Genomic DNA, 13,912 nt, shown 5'->3' on the forward strand with positions numbered 1-13,912 from the left:
GTGTTATAGTGCACATGGGCTAGAGAGTGTCATAGAATATGCACTAGCTGGTGGAATACAACACAGAGGTGTGTGGCACTCAGCAGGCAATGGTGGGTGTAACACAGCATTGGGCTCTGCCAGGAGCGCGCTGTGACTCTCAAGTGATGTTCGTCCCCTTTCCAGAGAGTAAAATTAAAAGTATTACACATCCGGCAGGGGATGTGTGTTTTATTAACCGTGAGGGGGGTTTCTTGCATAGTTTTGGTCAAATTTTTGTCGAATCCCCTTTGAATGGCTTGGTGTGCATGTGTATTAAATGTGCCCGTCAATAGCTACCCATGTTTGTATAAATAAACGACAAGGGTGTCTACCGGGATTAGGCACGGTAGGGCATCAGACATGTCAGAGCTTCACTAGTGGTGTAAATACATTCCACGTGGATTCATTGTATGCATAGTCGCCTTTTAATGAATATCACGCAAATAGTCATGGTGATAGGTACGTACGGTTTGTCAAGCATGTCCTAGGTGTGTCTATAAATATATATATTTTAAAAATAAACAGTGGCCGGCCCTGGGGATTGGGGTCAAAAAAATATAATTAGGAGACAGGCCCTGGGGGATGGGGTCATCAGGGCCAATAAATTAGAATAAGAAGGGGAACCACACAGCCCCCCTTCTTAAAAAATTAAAATAAATAAAAGACTGGCATCGTGCCGGAGGCCACGCCCCCTCCTTGCAGCACTCTGCAAACGCGCCCCCTGGTGAGTTGTAAGTTGGGGAATTAATTCCTCTTCAATACTGAGGGTCCCTGAGGGCCAACTAGCCCAACAGGCATCTCCAGTATGCACCGGGGAGCTGCGCTGCAGACAGGTGTTCTGAGGCCAAGCCCCTTTTTACACCTCTCTGCTACGCAGCTCTGTGGCGCTTAATGGAGGTACCTAGTAGTCTAGTTTGACCCTAGGGACCCTTAGGATTCAAGGGGACTTAATCTCTCAACTTAGAACAGCCACAGGGCGCGTTTACACAGTGGTGAAGGGAGGGGACGGGGCCTGAGGTGACGTGTGCAAACACGCACTATGGCACGTTTTAAATTGGGGATATAATTTCCCTTCAATACTGAGGGCCCCTGGGGGCTAACTAGCCCACCAAGTGCTTCCAGTAAGCGCCACTGAGCTGCATTGCAGAGAGGTGGTCCAGGCTGTGCCACTTTTTACACCTCTCTGCAACGCAGCTCTGTGGCACTTACTGGAGGTACCTAGTGGGCTAGTTGGACCCTAGGGTCCCTCAGGATTCAAATGAACTTTATCTCCCAACTAAAAACGGACACAGGGCGTGTTTACACAGTGGTGAAGGGAGGGGACGGGGCCTGAGTTAACGTGTGCAAAAACGCCCTGTGGCCTGTTTTAAGAGGTCGTTTTAATCCCCCTGCCCTATTATATACTAGGAGCTTACAGAGGAGGTCATGCTAATCACAGGGGGACCCCAACGCATAATGTTCCCTAGTGTATGTAGGTGTTTTCATTGTATTCTAAGTGTCTTTCAACATAGCACTGGCTCTAGGACTGGTTAGTCAGACTCAGTTACCACCAGTATCCGTCTGAAAAAGTTGAGGGTACAGGATGATTTTGCAACAAGGCTTCTTTCTGCACGTTATTCTTCTTCCTGCACTTTTCTTCGTCTTTGAGGACTTTTGTTGCTTCTTTCTGCACTTCTTTTTTTTCTTTCTGTGCATTTTTTCTTCTTTCTTCACATGTCCTATCTCTGTAGGCATAGTTAGAAATTAGCATTTAAAAAAGCTTTGAAATTCACAGAAAAAACCATAGGTTTCAGGCACGTTATAGTTAGGAATTAGCATTTAAAAAACCTCAGAAATTCACTGAAAAAACCATAGGTTTCAGGGGTGTTATAGTTAGCTGGACTTTTCACTTGTACAAAACCATTGAAATTCCCCCGTTATAGTTAGTTCAGCTAACTATAACTCGCGCGCCCGCAATGCACTGCTGATGACGTCACATATTACATCACTCATGACATGGTCAGTGACATCACTCATGACATCACTGATGACATCTCAAATGACATCACTGATGACATCACTGATGACATCATCCTTGTGATAGAGTGGCAGACCTCCTCTCACCCTAATATAACCTTTGATATACACATTCAAAAATAGAGACTAACATTTTCAAAACAATGGACATACCAATACCAGTTACAACAATCTCTTCAGTAATTCTAAGATCCACATACACATCCACTCATTCACCAACAGTCCTATACAGTCACTCATACATGTACTCACTCATCATATGTACTCATACACCTATACATCCTGTTACAGAATGCCACTCATCCATAGAGTTACTCACACACATAGTCACTCAGGCTAATAAAGAATCAAACATACATTTACTTGCATATACAGTTATACACACACCACCACACTTACTTCTACGGAAACTTACACATACTTAGTCTTTTAAACAATCACTTATAGAAACACATACTTATTCATACAGGAACTCTTTCAATCTCTCACTCTCACATATACTCACTTATATACACCAATAGTCACATATACTAGTTTAAAACATATGTAGTTACTCATAAAGACACTATTGAGACAGTCATTCACTCACTAACACACCCATACACACACTCATCCACCCATACAGTCCTGCACACATGCTGTCTTCAACACATACAAACAGTGAGTCACTGTAGGAGAGTAGGGTCTGCTATCCTATGGTCACCCCAAATTTTTGCTTTTTGCTTCACTGGTTTTTGACATATTGAGGCTGTGGGCCTGCTAATAAGACCCCCAGCCTGCTGTTCTCTCTAACTAAATTGACACTATGCACCCTAGGTGCATAACCAATTGGAAGTGGATCACCCTGTGAGCCCCTGTACCAGTGTACACTAGGTACCCAGGGCATTGGTGTATCTAAGGCCTGCCAGGGGCTGAAGCATGTATTATGCCACCCCAGGCTTGGCCTAACAAATTTGACACAACTGGCTGATCACTCAGCTGGGGTAAGTTGGTGTAACCACCTCTTACTTAGGTGTAGTATACCTATACCTAACCTTAAATGGGACACATGTTAACCTATAAGTCACTCCTATGGCAGGCCTTAATAATCCTGTAGGCAGAGTGCTTGGTTCCATGTGAGATGGTGCTCTGGCATGAGCTGAGCCTGTCTGCAGTGGTCGGAACAACTTCCTTCTACCGTTTCCAGATATCGTCATACCATATACTCTTAAGTGCATTATGAACCTCGCGGTTAAATGCTATCTTTGGTTTGGCTTTATCAAAACATGTCGAGTAAGGTGTCATACGAATTGGAATACTAACCCCTCGCCAATTCTGGCGACGGGGTTAGCATTCCACCCTTCTAGAGGGACACGACATGTACAGTACCTCAAACCCGGGTAAAATCAGACATAGCCTCAGCTCCACAAAATGGATGCTACCACCACAGACACAAGTCTGCCCTCCTGCTGCTGGGAGTCCTTCCAGCTTGGGAGACGTGGACAAAGGGTTTCCTGCCAGGGGAGGTGCGAGCACCACCCCAGACAGGATTTTGTGTATTGGTCAGGTAGGGCTTGAAAGAAACCAGACATGCCTGAGGCTCACAAGGAGCCTCGGTGCATATGCCAGTTCAATCCGGTCCTGGGGCACACCAGCCCCGGACCTGGGGCGAGCTGGACAAAGGATTGGGGGTGTAACCACCCCCCTTCCTGGTCCCACCCTTAGGGAGGGACCTAGCAGGTAGTCCGGCCCCTAGAATCCGCTTAAAGGTAGGAGTTGTGTCCTAAGACTTCAGACATCCTGGAATCAACTTAACCACAAGAAGAAGACGGGAACTTCGATGCTCTGCTGCACAGAGGACTGAAGGAAATCTCCCCTATGGTCAGGGAGTGACCATCTTGCTAACGCAAGCACCAACCAGCTATTGAACGTCTGCTTTGCCGCCGCCTCCTGCCGGAGCCCGAGCCCAGAGCCCGACAAGACCTGGACCTCCAGACCTCTCACAGCCCGATCCACAGTCCCTGCAAAGAAGGAACCCGTGGAGGCACCGAGACACGTGGAGCCAGCCATCTTGGAAGACCGACGACAAGCTGCAAGCGCAACGACAGAGGCTCCCTCCAAGTTGTGCTTTGGGTCCTGAGAAGCCCAACCATCGAGCAGCATCTGCACCAAAGGTGAGCCCTCCAGCATCTCCACGATCTGCGTGGGGCCCCTCTGCACTTTGCATCTCGACGCGCCTGCCCGGTCCCTGGCACGTTGGCTAGTGGCCATTTTGGCGACGAACTTTGAAATCAACGACGCTGGTCTGGTTGCTCCAGACTGGCCCTAGCTGCTCTCCAAAAGAGCAGCCCCTCTGACCTTGCTGGTCAGAACAATCAGCTTTCCTCTCTTTCCACGACTCCTACCTTTGCCAAGGCTTGTTTGCTTCTTTCAAGTCGCCGACAGCGAAAGCCTGCGTGGGACAGCTCGTGACCCAACTCCTGGACGTCGTCGACCTTCAGGGACCACGTGGCTGCGGAGACAAGCTACACCTAACCACCTGTTTGCACCCGACATCGCCTGGTACCTACCTGGTGCCATGCCGGTCACTGGCTAGTGACTGTGAACACTGTCCCCTCTGCTTTCAGGGCTTCTACAACTCCGATCCACCCTTGGATCCAACGCAGCTCTTCTGGACCGACCGCCTGCAGCATCTTTGTCATCAGGCTCCATTGAATCGATAGAAGAAACCCGACGCACTTCGAGACCTATGCACCCGCTTCCTGTGGGTGAGGTAAAGCTGGCACTCCGGTGCCCAAGTGTAGAGAATCATCTCTAGTGTCTGTGTTTCGAATCTTGAGATCGTGGTCCACCCAGAAGACCCTTTCTGCAGTAACTTTTTAACTTTTACGCACCCATTGAAAACGTATGGGAGCTCGCGTGTAACTTCCCTCACTGCACACGCGACCCGTGGACCTCCTGGTCACTAACTGAAGTTAGCTCCTTGTAGGCCCAGCGATTCTAGAGGCCCTAGGCCTTTTCACTTTCCTGTTCGTGGTACTTATACCACTATTTTAGTATATGGTTTGAGTGGCCACCAGGGCCCATCCATATAAAGTGCAACTTCTGTATATTATAACGTTGTCTTGTTTAACGATTTGTGCTCCTGTGCTCATAAAGAGTCTAGGGGTTACTTTGAGAAATAAATACATATATATTTTCAATATATATCTGTGTGGTGTCCTTTCATTGGTATAAAGGGGGGTTGCATTTGGTAAAACAGCCTGCTTAACACGCTTTAACGAGTTTAGCCTCAAAGACTGCTTAGCCTACACTACCACTAGGGCAGCTAGTCCGAAAAGGTTGACTTACAACCACACCATAAGGGTTGCTTGGCATGGTACAAGGTGGTCACTTTAACTAGTGAACATCATATACCAGGCCAACTTCTCACAGTCACTCATTCATGCACCTATGCACTACGTAATACCCCCCACCGAACCATGCAGACACTCACTGATACTCAAAAAACCAACTAATAACCTATATAGACACCCATGTAGCTACTCACCAACCCATGCAGCCACTTATACACAAAGTGAGAGACTGATACAGATATTTACATATTTAAACATTACTCACTAAGCCATGTATTCACTATAATACACTTAATCAGTTACACAATCAATTTTTCAAAAACAAATCATCCATTTAGACACTTATATACCCATTTATTCTTCCATCGACCTTGAGATATACATATATAAAACATTTAATTTTCAGAAAAACACACATTCACTGGATGATGTCATGAGTGATGTCATTTGAGATGTCATCAGTGATGTCATGAGTGATGTCACTGACCATGTCATGAGTGATGTAATATGTGACGTCATCAGCAGTGCACTGTGGGCGCGCGAGTTATAGTTAGCTGAACTAACTATAACGGGGGAATTTCAAAGGTTTTGTACAAGTGAAAAGTCCAGCTAACTATAACACCCCTGAAACCTATGGTTTTTTCAGTGAATATATATATATATAAAATCAATGCTATGAAGTAAAAAGAAATCATGTTGTTTATAATTGGAGCATGTTCATTATTTTCCGACCCACATGGGTAAAATTGGGACTCCAACTCCCAAGATGCTTAGCATTGAGAGGCCCACCTGGGCTTTATGTGATTGAATGGGATATTTAGTTGGAGTCAGTACGGAAAGAACACTGCTTTGCATGCTGCCTCTGAGGAAAGATAAATAATCTGAAACGCGTCAGGCAAGGCATGCTGTTATTTTAATTTCACCGAGATTGTTCCTTGGGAATTTTACTTGCCGTGAGTGCTCTCTGCTAAAGGCAACTTGTGAGACTTATATATATATATATATATATATATATATATATATTATGAATAGCCCTTGGGATGGATATGGATTCTGAAAGAACGGAAAGCAGTACATATTATGTGCAAACCACTTTTAAGCCTGATTTATATTTTAAATATATTTTTTATTTGAGACAATATACTTCAAAATGCTACTTGCTCTTCTAAGTTTCACTGTTTTAACCATTGACCAGGGGGTGGAGGTGAAGCATCTAGTCTGTTCCAGATATTGAACTACGGCTTGTTCGATGATCTGAACAGTGCCTATCGGGACATGTTCCAAAAAAAAAAAGTCTGATAACCTGGTGTTTTCTTTCTATCCTGATCTTTAATTATGAAGCTTCAAATTTTTTTATTTGTCTTTCTCTTAAATATACAAAATATTGCTTAGAGGGTGAGCAAGTCTAACTTTGTGTATTCCAATAGTGATTAAAATAGCATAGTACCTGGTTTCTCCCTTCCATTATTTCTTTGAGGCGTTTAAGAACAGTAAAACTTCGAAGTTGAACAGCTGTCCGGGGATCATGGCCTCCCAAGGGAGGATCACCTTTCCTTCGACTTTCTACGGAAAGAAAATAATTCATTAAACAAGTATTAGTAATGCCAATAGGTCTGGCTTTAAAGGAATGTTTTATTGTAATGTCAAGCATTGCAAGTAAATAGCATGGAAATAGATATGCATTTCTGTGGAAGCAAAGAGCTGTAGAATAATATTGGCGTAGGTTAAAAGGTCAGGTGGCAGTTACACGGTCAAGCCAGACCTAAACATCCATGTAGGTTAATGACTGCCAGTCTCCCATGGGTTCTGCTGCCAGAGAAAAACAACAAATTATCTAGTTATCTAAGGCGCTTTAATAGCATTCCAATGTCATGTGTGTGCTTCTGAAAGTTCAAGCTTAGGTAGCTGGAAAAGCCTTTGCAAAGCCAAAAAGTCTTGCCTATTCAAGAGCTGTTGGCTTTGCCAATATGTTTTAGCAATGTTGTACACCAGAGTGGCTGCTGTTAAGCATTGGTAAAAGTGAGTAGGGTTCAGGAGAGAAGAGTAGAGTTTTGTAAAGTGGAGTAAAGCAGAGTGTTATGGAATGGCGTACAATAGAGTTGAGTGGCATGGAAAGAAGCGAAGTGGAGAGTCATGGAGTAGTATACTGTGTTGTGGAGGGAGTATAGTGTCGTAGAGTGAATGGACAGAGTTGAACACAGTGTAATAGTAGAGTAGAGTGTCGTAGAGTGGCATGGCAAAGTGGTGTAGAGCGGAGTAGAGCGTTGTAGAGTTGTGTACAGAGGAGTAGATTGTCAGAGTGGAATAGCACAGAGTGGAGTGGACCAGAGTGGAGTAGTGCGTCAGAATAGAGTGGAGTAAAGTAGCGTAGCATGGAATGCCACAGAGGGAGTTGCGCAGAGCATTATGGAGTAGTGTCGTACAATGGCATAGAGTGGAGTTGAGTGCTGTACAGTGCTGCAGAGTGGTGTGGCACTGAGTAGAGTGTCAGTGGAGCAATCTTTAATGGAGTACACCATCACAGAGTGGAGTATTGTGGAGTGTCGTAGAGTAGAGTGGAGTGTCGTAGAGTAGAGTAACGTAGCCTAGAGTGAAGTGACGAAAGTATAGTGGTGTAGAGTAGATTGGGGTAGAGTGCATTGGTTTTGAGTAAAGTGGTGTAGAGTGCAGTGGCATAGAGTAGAGCGGTGCAGAGTAGACTGCAGTGGTGTAGAGTGCAATGGCGTAGACGAGCATTGAATGGAGTAGAGTGGCGCAAAGTAGAGTAAAGTGACAGAGGAGAGGGGTGCAGGGAAGTGTGCAGACGTGTAGAGTAGAGTGGCGTAGAGTGTAGAGTGCAGCAGAGTGGCATAGAGCTGAGTGGTGCAGAATAGAGTGCAGGGGCATAGAGTGCAGTCATGCAGAATGCAGGGTCATAGAGTGGTGCAGAGAGCAGTGACGTAAAGTCCAGTGGTGTAGAGCGATTCGCTTGCAGTGGCATAGAGAGCAGTGGTATAGAGTAGAATGTTGTAGAGTTTAGTGGCGTAAAGTGCAGTAGCGCAAAGTAATAGGCGTAGGTGCAGTGCATAGGGTTCTGTTCCACAATCAGTTGTGGCTTGGTAGGGCATCGACTGGGGTAGAGAGGCCTTCAGGGGGGAGGTGGAAAAGGATATATCCTCCTTAAATACTTAGTTTTACAAAGATATCCCTTCTGGGGTCCTCTGGTTGTGAAAAAGGGAAGAAGAAAGGATGGCGAGAACAATCGTCGATGTTGTGTCAGGCGGTGTTCTCAAAAAGAACAGAACACCTAAAAGAGTCAGTCAATAATCTTTATTCGGATAAGAAAAAAGATATCCATAAAAGATACAGTTCATACAACAATATTAGACTCCATTAAAAGTGTTATGAATCAATTATACACATTTCCATTAAAATCAATGATGTAAAATCCCTATATATAAACAAGTTAAAAGGATAAAAACGAACAATCCAATACAGTAAGCCTTTATATACGACAATCATTCATAGAAAGGGGTAAAATATATCTATGTGCATCAAATCATTCCCAGACAAATTGTCCACTGTCTGCTTCAGGGGGCCTCTCCTTTGGTCAATCTTAATTTGACTGCAAGTCGCAAAAAGTGCACAGTGCTAAATAAGACAAAAGGATCAATCGACATTTTAAGGAACAAAAGGGCCACTTTGGCCTGTCTAATTTTAGCTCGTTTTAGGACTGTTTTTAAAAACCGGGACCTTGGTAGTGCGTAGAAGGGACAGAGTAGGACGAAATGTAGGGTGTCCTGCGGAGATCACAGATCGCAGCCGCAGCACCCTTTTGTCCTAACATCGCTCACAAAGCCAGCGGGGACTGACAGAATGTGATGCAAAAGATTTAACCTAAATCTAGTCATCAGGAATCTATCCTGTTTGTTGTATGTGTTAGACAGGTAGACTTCCATCCCCACGGAGGTTTTTGTGAGCTGATAGTCACGGACACTGTGTTTTCGGCCTTCTGTTTCCTCTCTTGCCCTGGCTATATGTCGTAGGTGGTCGGCCTTTGTGAGAACCAGGTCATTTTTGGCCAGTGTGGATGGGTTGTTGAAAAAGGGTGCGTGGCCCGATAAATCTAATGCCTCCCTGATGTATTTGAGCCAGGGTATTAGCAGGCCCTTGTCCCCCCTCATACAATACTCCAAGATTTGTCTAGTTAACAATGCCTCGGGATTTGTCCAGATCTTGATCCAGCAAATTAACGGATTGAGCTGTATCCTGTCACCGAGGTGGGGAATGCCCAGTTCCTCGTGGGCGATATATGCGGGGATACATTGGGGCACTTGCAATAGTCTCCTTAGGAAGTTATTTTCTTCCACTTGGATTTTGCTTGGATCTATGAAGCCCCACAACTCGCTCCCATACAGAGTCTTAGCACAGCAAACTGACCTATATAACTTTACTATTTCATTGGGCGACCACCGACCAAGTCTACTTGCATAGTTCATGATTGACCCCACTGCTCTCGGGTGTTGACTACATTTATGCTTTGCAAGGGGTTTGAAAGAGAGGTCCTTATCGAACATAATCCCCAAGTAGTTAAAGGTTTTTACCTTCTCAAGTTTATGGGTGCCTATAGAGAAGATGCAATTCCTTAAAGGCGTTTTGCCCGCTTCCATGACATAAGACTTTGATAAGTTGGGGACTAAGTCTAAGTCTGCCATGAAACGTACAAAGCCGCTGATGAGGGTCTGCAGGCTCCTTTCTGTGCGTGCCAGGAGTACCGCGTCATCTGCATAAAGGAGGACTGGTATACTTCTCCTCCCAATGCAGGGACAATCGGCCTCCAGCTCTCTGAGTGCTTTATCAAGTCCATTAATATAAAGCGTGAACAAAAAAGGGGCGAGGATGCACCCTTGTCTCACCCCTCCACTGCACCCAAAGTCCTCTGTCACTTCCCCTTTCTCGCCAAATCTGACCCGTGCCGTGGTATTTAAATGAAGTGTTTGTAAGATATGAATCAGGCCAGGTTCGACGCCCATCATATCCAGGATCTCCCACAGTCGTCTTCTGTTCACGCAGTCGAATGCTGCTGAGAGATCCATAAAAGCCAGGTAAACGGTGCCTTCCCTGGCCACAGTGTACTTCGCTATCAGGAGATACAGATTAAGGCACTGATCAGTGGTAGAACGCCTGTTTCTAAACCCGTATTGCACATCCGTGATGATGTTATTTTCATCGGCCTAAGTCAACAGGCGGTTTAAAACAGCTCTTCCTAAAAATTTTGCCGTGACATCAATAAGGGAGATTGGGCGATAACACTGCGGGTCGTTTTTATTGCCCTTTTTAAATATGGGTACGATCGTAGCCGTGGACCAGGATCTGGGCATACCTACTTCAGTGGCTGTGTTCAGCACCCTAGTCAATACCGGGGCCCAGAGATCTACCTGGCTTTTAAAAAGGTCGGGGGGTATCCCATCTGGGCCTGGGGCCTTCCTCATCACCAGGCATTCAATTCCCAGTTTGACCTCCTCGACCGTGAAATAAGACCAATCATCACCAAGTGATTCTGTGCCGCTATTTGGCAACTCCTCCGACTCACCACGGTTGTATAGGCCACTAAAATGCGCCATCCATTCATCTGGCAAGATGTGGGAAGCCACCTGAGGCTTATTTGGGGGTTGAAAACATGGAGCGTTTATAATCCTCCAGAAGCTGGTCATGTCATGGAGCTCCGCAGCCTCTTTCAGGGATTCCCAGGCCTCTGTTTGTAGCAAGATTTTTCGCAACTTCGTTGCCTTTTTGTACCGGGCCCTACACGCTGCAATCTCTCATCTATTCCTAGGGGCAGTTGATAATGCCATTTTTAGGTCCCTGTGGGTTCTAGAGCAGTTCTTATTGAACCATCTAGGGCAGGAATCTGCCTGGGGCCTTGATTTGCTTCTTAAGAGAGTGTCTATATGCTGTGCGGTGCCCTCAAACGCTGCAATCAAATCCATCCCCTCAACAGTGGGGTCTAAACATCTCCATAAGTGATTCTCGGCATTGGCAAGGAGAGCTCTATGGAGTTGTTCTCCATCGATATTTTCCCATTTAATTCTTCTTCCTTGATCCTTTGCCTTGAATTCACCCGTGGTGGTCCTTCTATCTGTTTTGGTGCCTGGGAGAATGTCCACAAGAGACATGACCAGGGGATTGTGATCGCTAAACGCGCTGGGTACTATCATAAACTGGCCTATTCTGTGTATTAAGACAGTAGGGATGAAAATGTAGTCTATTATTGAATTACAGCCTCTTCCTTTAAAGGAAGGGGCTATATCATCAGAATTCCCCCGATCAATCAGATCCATTGTGTGGGTTAGGGCGAACTGACTCAATATTGTGCTCAGGGACAAACCCTCTCTGGAGTGCTCCAGGTGCCAACCCTTAATAGAGGGGCAATTATCCCAAGTGCCGCCCTCCCATTTCAGATGTGGGCACTGGTGGCAATTAAAGTCGCCCATAAGGATTAGTTGATAGCCCTCGTCCCCTGAATTCTGAAGGGTGGCCAATCTTTCCTCTAATTCCATCAAATTTGTTAATGATTGTCCCGCATTGTAAAAGTTTATAAAAATCAGCTTTTGGCCCACCAATGAGTATTTTATGCCCTGGAGACAAGCAGAGTCCCACCCCAAATCTTGCCATTTCCCCTGCAATGGCAATGCTACATATGTGATTAGTCCGCCTTTGGCTCTTCCCATATTGGATTTCTGGGCTGGCACAAAAAACATTTTATATCCTTCCAGGAATGGGACAGTTTTGTTAGTTTCCCATGTTTCCTGTAGGCAAATGATTTGAAAAGTTTTTATAAATGCTAACCATTCAGTGTTTTGGATCTTGGTTGCAAGTCCTGAGATATTCCAGGAGATAATCCCCAAATCCCTAAGGTTTGGAGCTATGCCCCTAATCTTGCTAGGCATCGTTCTTAGGGGGGGGCTCTTGTCCAGACCGTGTGGCGTTTTCGGCCTGGCCTCCGTTTCCGTCCCTTGCTCTACACCAGGGACGGCTGCTGCCACTTGCTCCGGAATCCCTTTAGCGTCTACAGTATTGCCCAAGGTAAGGTTTGCCAACTCAGGCACCATGCTCCCTGATTCCAACAGTCAGTCCTGTTCGTCCAATGCGGAGGGACAAGAGAACGGTGAAAATCTATTTGTGTCAAATACGGATGCCACCTCCCTCCGATTTTTGAGATCCCAGGGCCCCCGCCATCCCTGCCCAATGTCAGGTATATTGTTCCTATAAAAAAAGTGCAGGGGTAGCATCGATATACATGACTCTAAACCCCCGTTCATGTGTCGGTTGTCAAGTAGTTCTCTCACCATCTCCGGGTGTCTGAAATTAACTATGATGCAGTCACCTGTAAATCTTTTCGCACTATTCCCGATCCAGGCCACCCTCCTAGCCATTAGGATGTGCCTGTGTTGGAGCCTCGACCCATGTGATTTGTTACGCACCCAGTGTACGGTCTTATTTATCAGGGTGCTAGTTGGTTCCTCGACATCTTTATTCAGGCCTGGGACGCCTACTAACACTAACGTGTAGGGACTGGATGCGGGAGGTAAATCAAGAATCGGGAGGCCTGGGGTATTCTGAGCGCAGACAGTGTTGTTACTAGTGTTGGACCAGACTGCGTTCTCATTTAGGCCACAGGGAGCGGTGTTTGAGTCAGGGGGGGTGCGTGTATTACCCTTGGGTTTTTGTCCGGAGTACCTATTACCAGTGTGTGCTTGTGCTAAGGTGGCTTCCCTACAGTTGCTGGGTTCAGGTTCATTATTAAAGGTAACCGTTTTGTCACTGGCAGCCCTATGTGACTCCTCTTCGTTTCCACCATCCTCTTGCCTCCTCTGTGGAAAGATCCCATCTGGCTTTTCAGAGACTGGTTCTACCAACCTCCTTAACGTACTTTCCAAACTGGAAATTGCTAATAATACCGGGCCTAGATGTTGGACTAATAGCTGTTCCAATTTTCCTTCCAGTGCTGTAGTGGCTTCATACAGCCCTGCCGAGCCATTTATGGTTTTACAAGTTGGGCATTTAGAGCACTCAGGATTCTTGGTGGTCTTGGTTGGTCCTCTGCGACTAGACCTACTCGCGGGGTTAGGGGTGTGCATCCCTCCTGTAGTTACTGGGCCTGGCTGTAATTGAGATCTTTTCGATCGAGTTACCACTTCCCTGGTAGGCGATTGCTTGGATTCAGTAGCTGCTACTGTTGGGAGTGCACTAGCCCCCCCCCTTTCTGCTTCTCCTAAGACCGTGTCAGGGTGTTGAGAGCCAGCAACTTGCGGCACCCTGGGAGTCGGGGAGATAATTATGGCAGACGGGCTTGCTAAATCTAGGGACCCCCGTGGGCTAGGGTCCGCCACCTGCAAGGGGTCGGGGAGAGTTCCTCCCGGCGTTGCACTGAGGGCTAAGTTTCCCAACGAGGACCGTTTCTTGGCTATTAAAGAGTCCAGGGAAAGCCGCTTTTCCGTCAGTAGGATTTCATGAGCTAGTAGGGACTCCGCTCTTACAATAAAGGCGTCCAGGGTCCC

At 46.1% G+C, this 13,912-nt stretch overlaps 1 protein-coding gene across 3 annotated transcripts in view; it reads right to left on the reverse strand.

Moving 5' to 3' along the window:
• PIKFYVE (phosphoinositide kinase, FYVE-type zinc finger containing) overlaps positions 1-13,912 on the reverse strand; it is a 2,037,960-nt gene that overhangs the window by 1,786,666 nt on the left and 237,382 nt on the right. For all 3 annotated transcript variants that reach the window (XM_085648834.1, XM_085648836.1, XM_085648835.1), the window contains one exon: positions 6,820-6,935. In XM_085648834.1, coding sequence (XP_085504960.1) covers positions 6,820-6,935 — 116 coding nt within the window. The remainder of the gene's footprint in view (positions 1-6,819; positions 6,936-13,912) is intronic.

This window comes from Triturus cristatus, chromosome 3_2 (genome assembly GCF_964204655.1).
Source record: "Triturus cristatus chromosome 3_2, aTriCri1.1, whole genome shotgun sequence".
Classification (NCBI taxonomy): domain Eukaryota; kingdom Metazoa; phylum Chordata; class Amphibia; order Caudata; family Salamandridae; genus Triturus; species Triturus cristatus.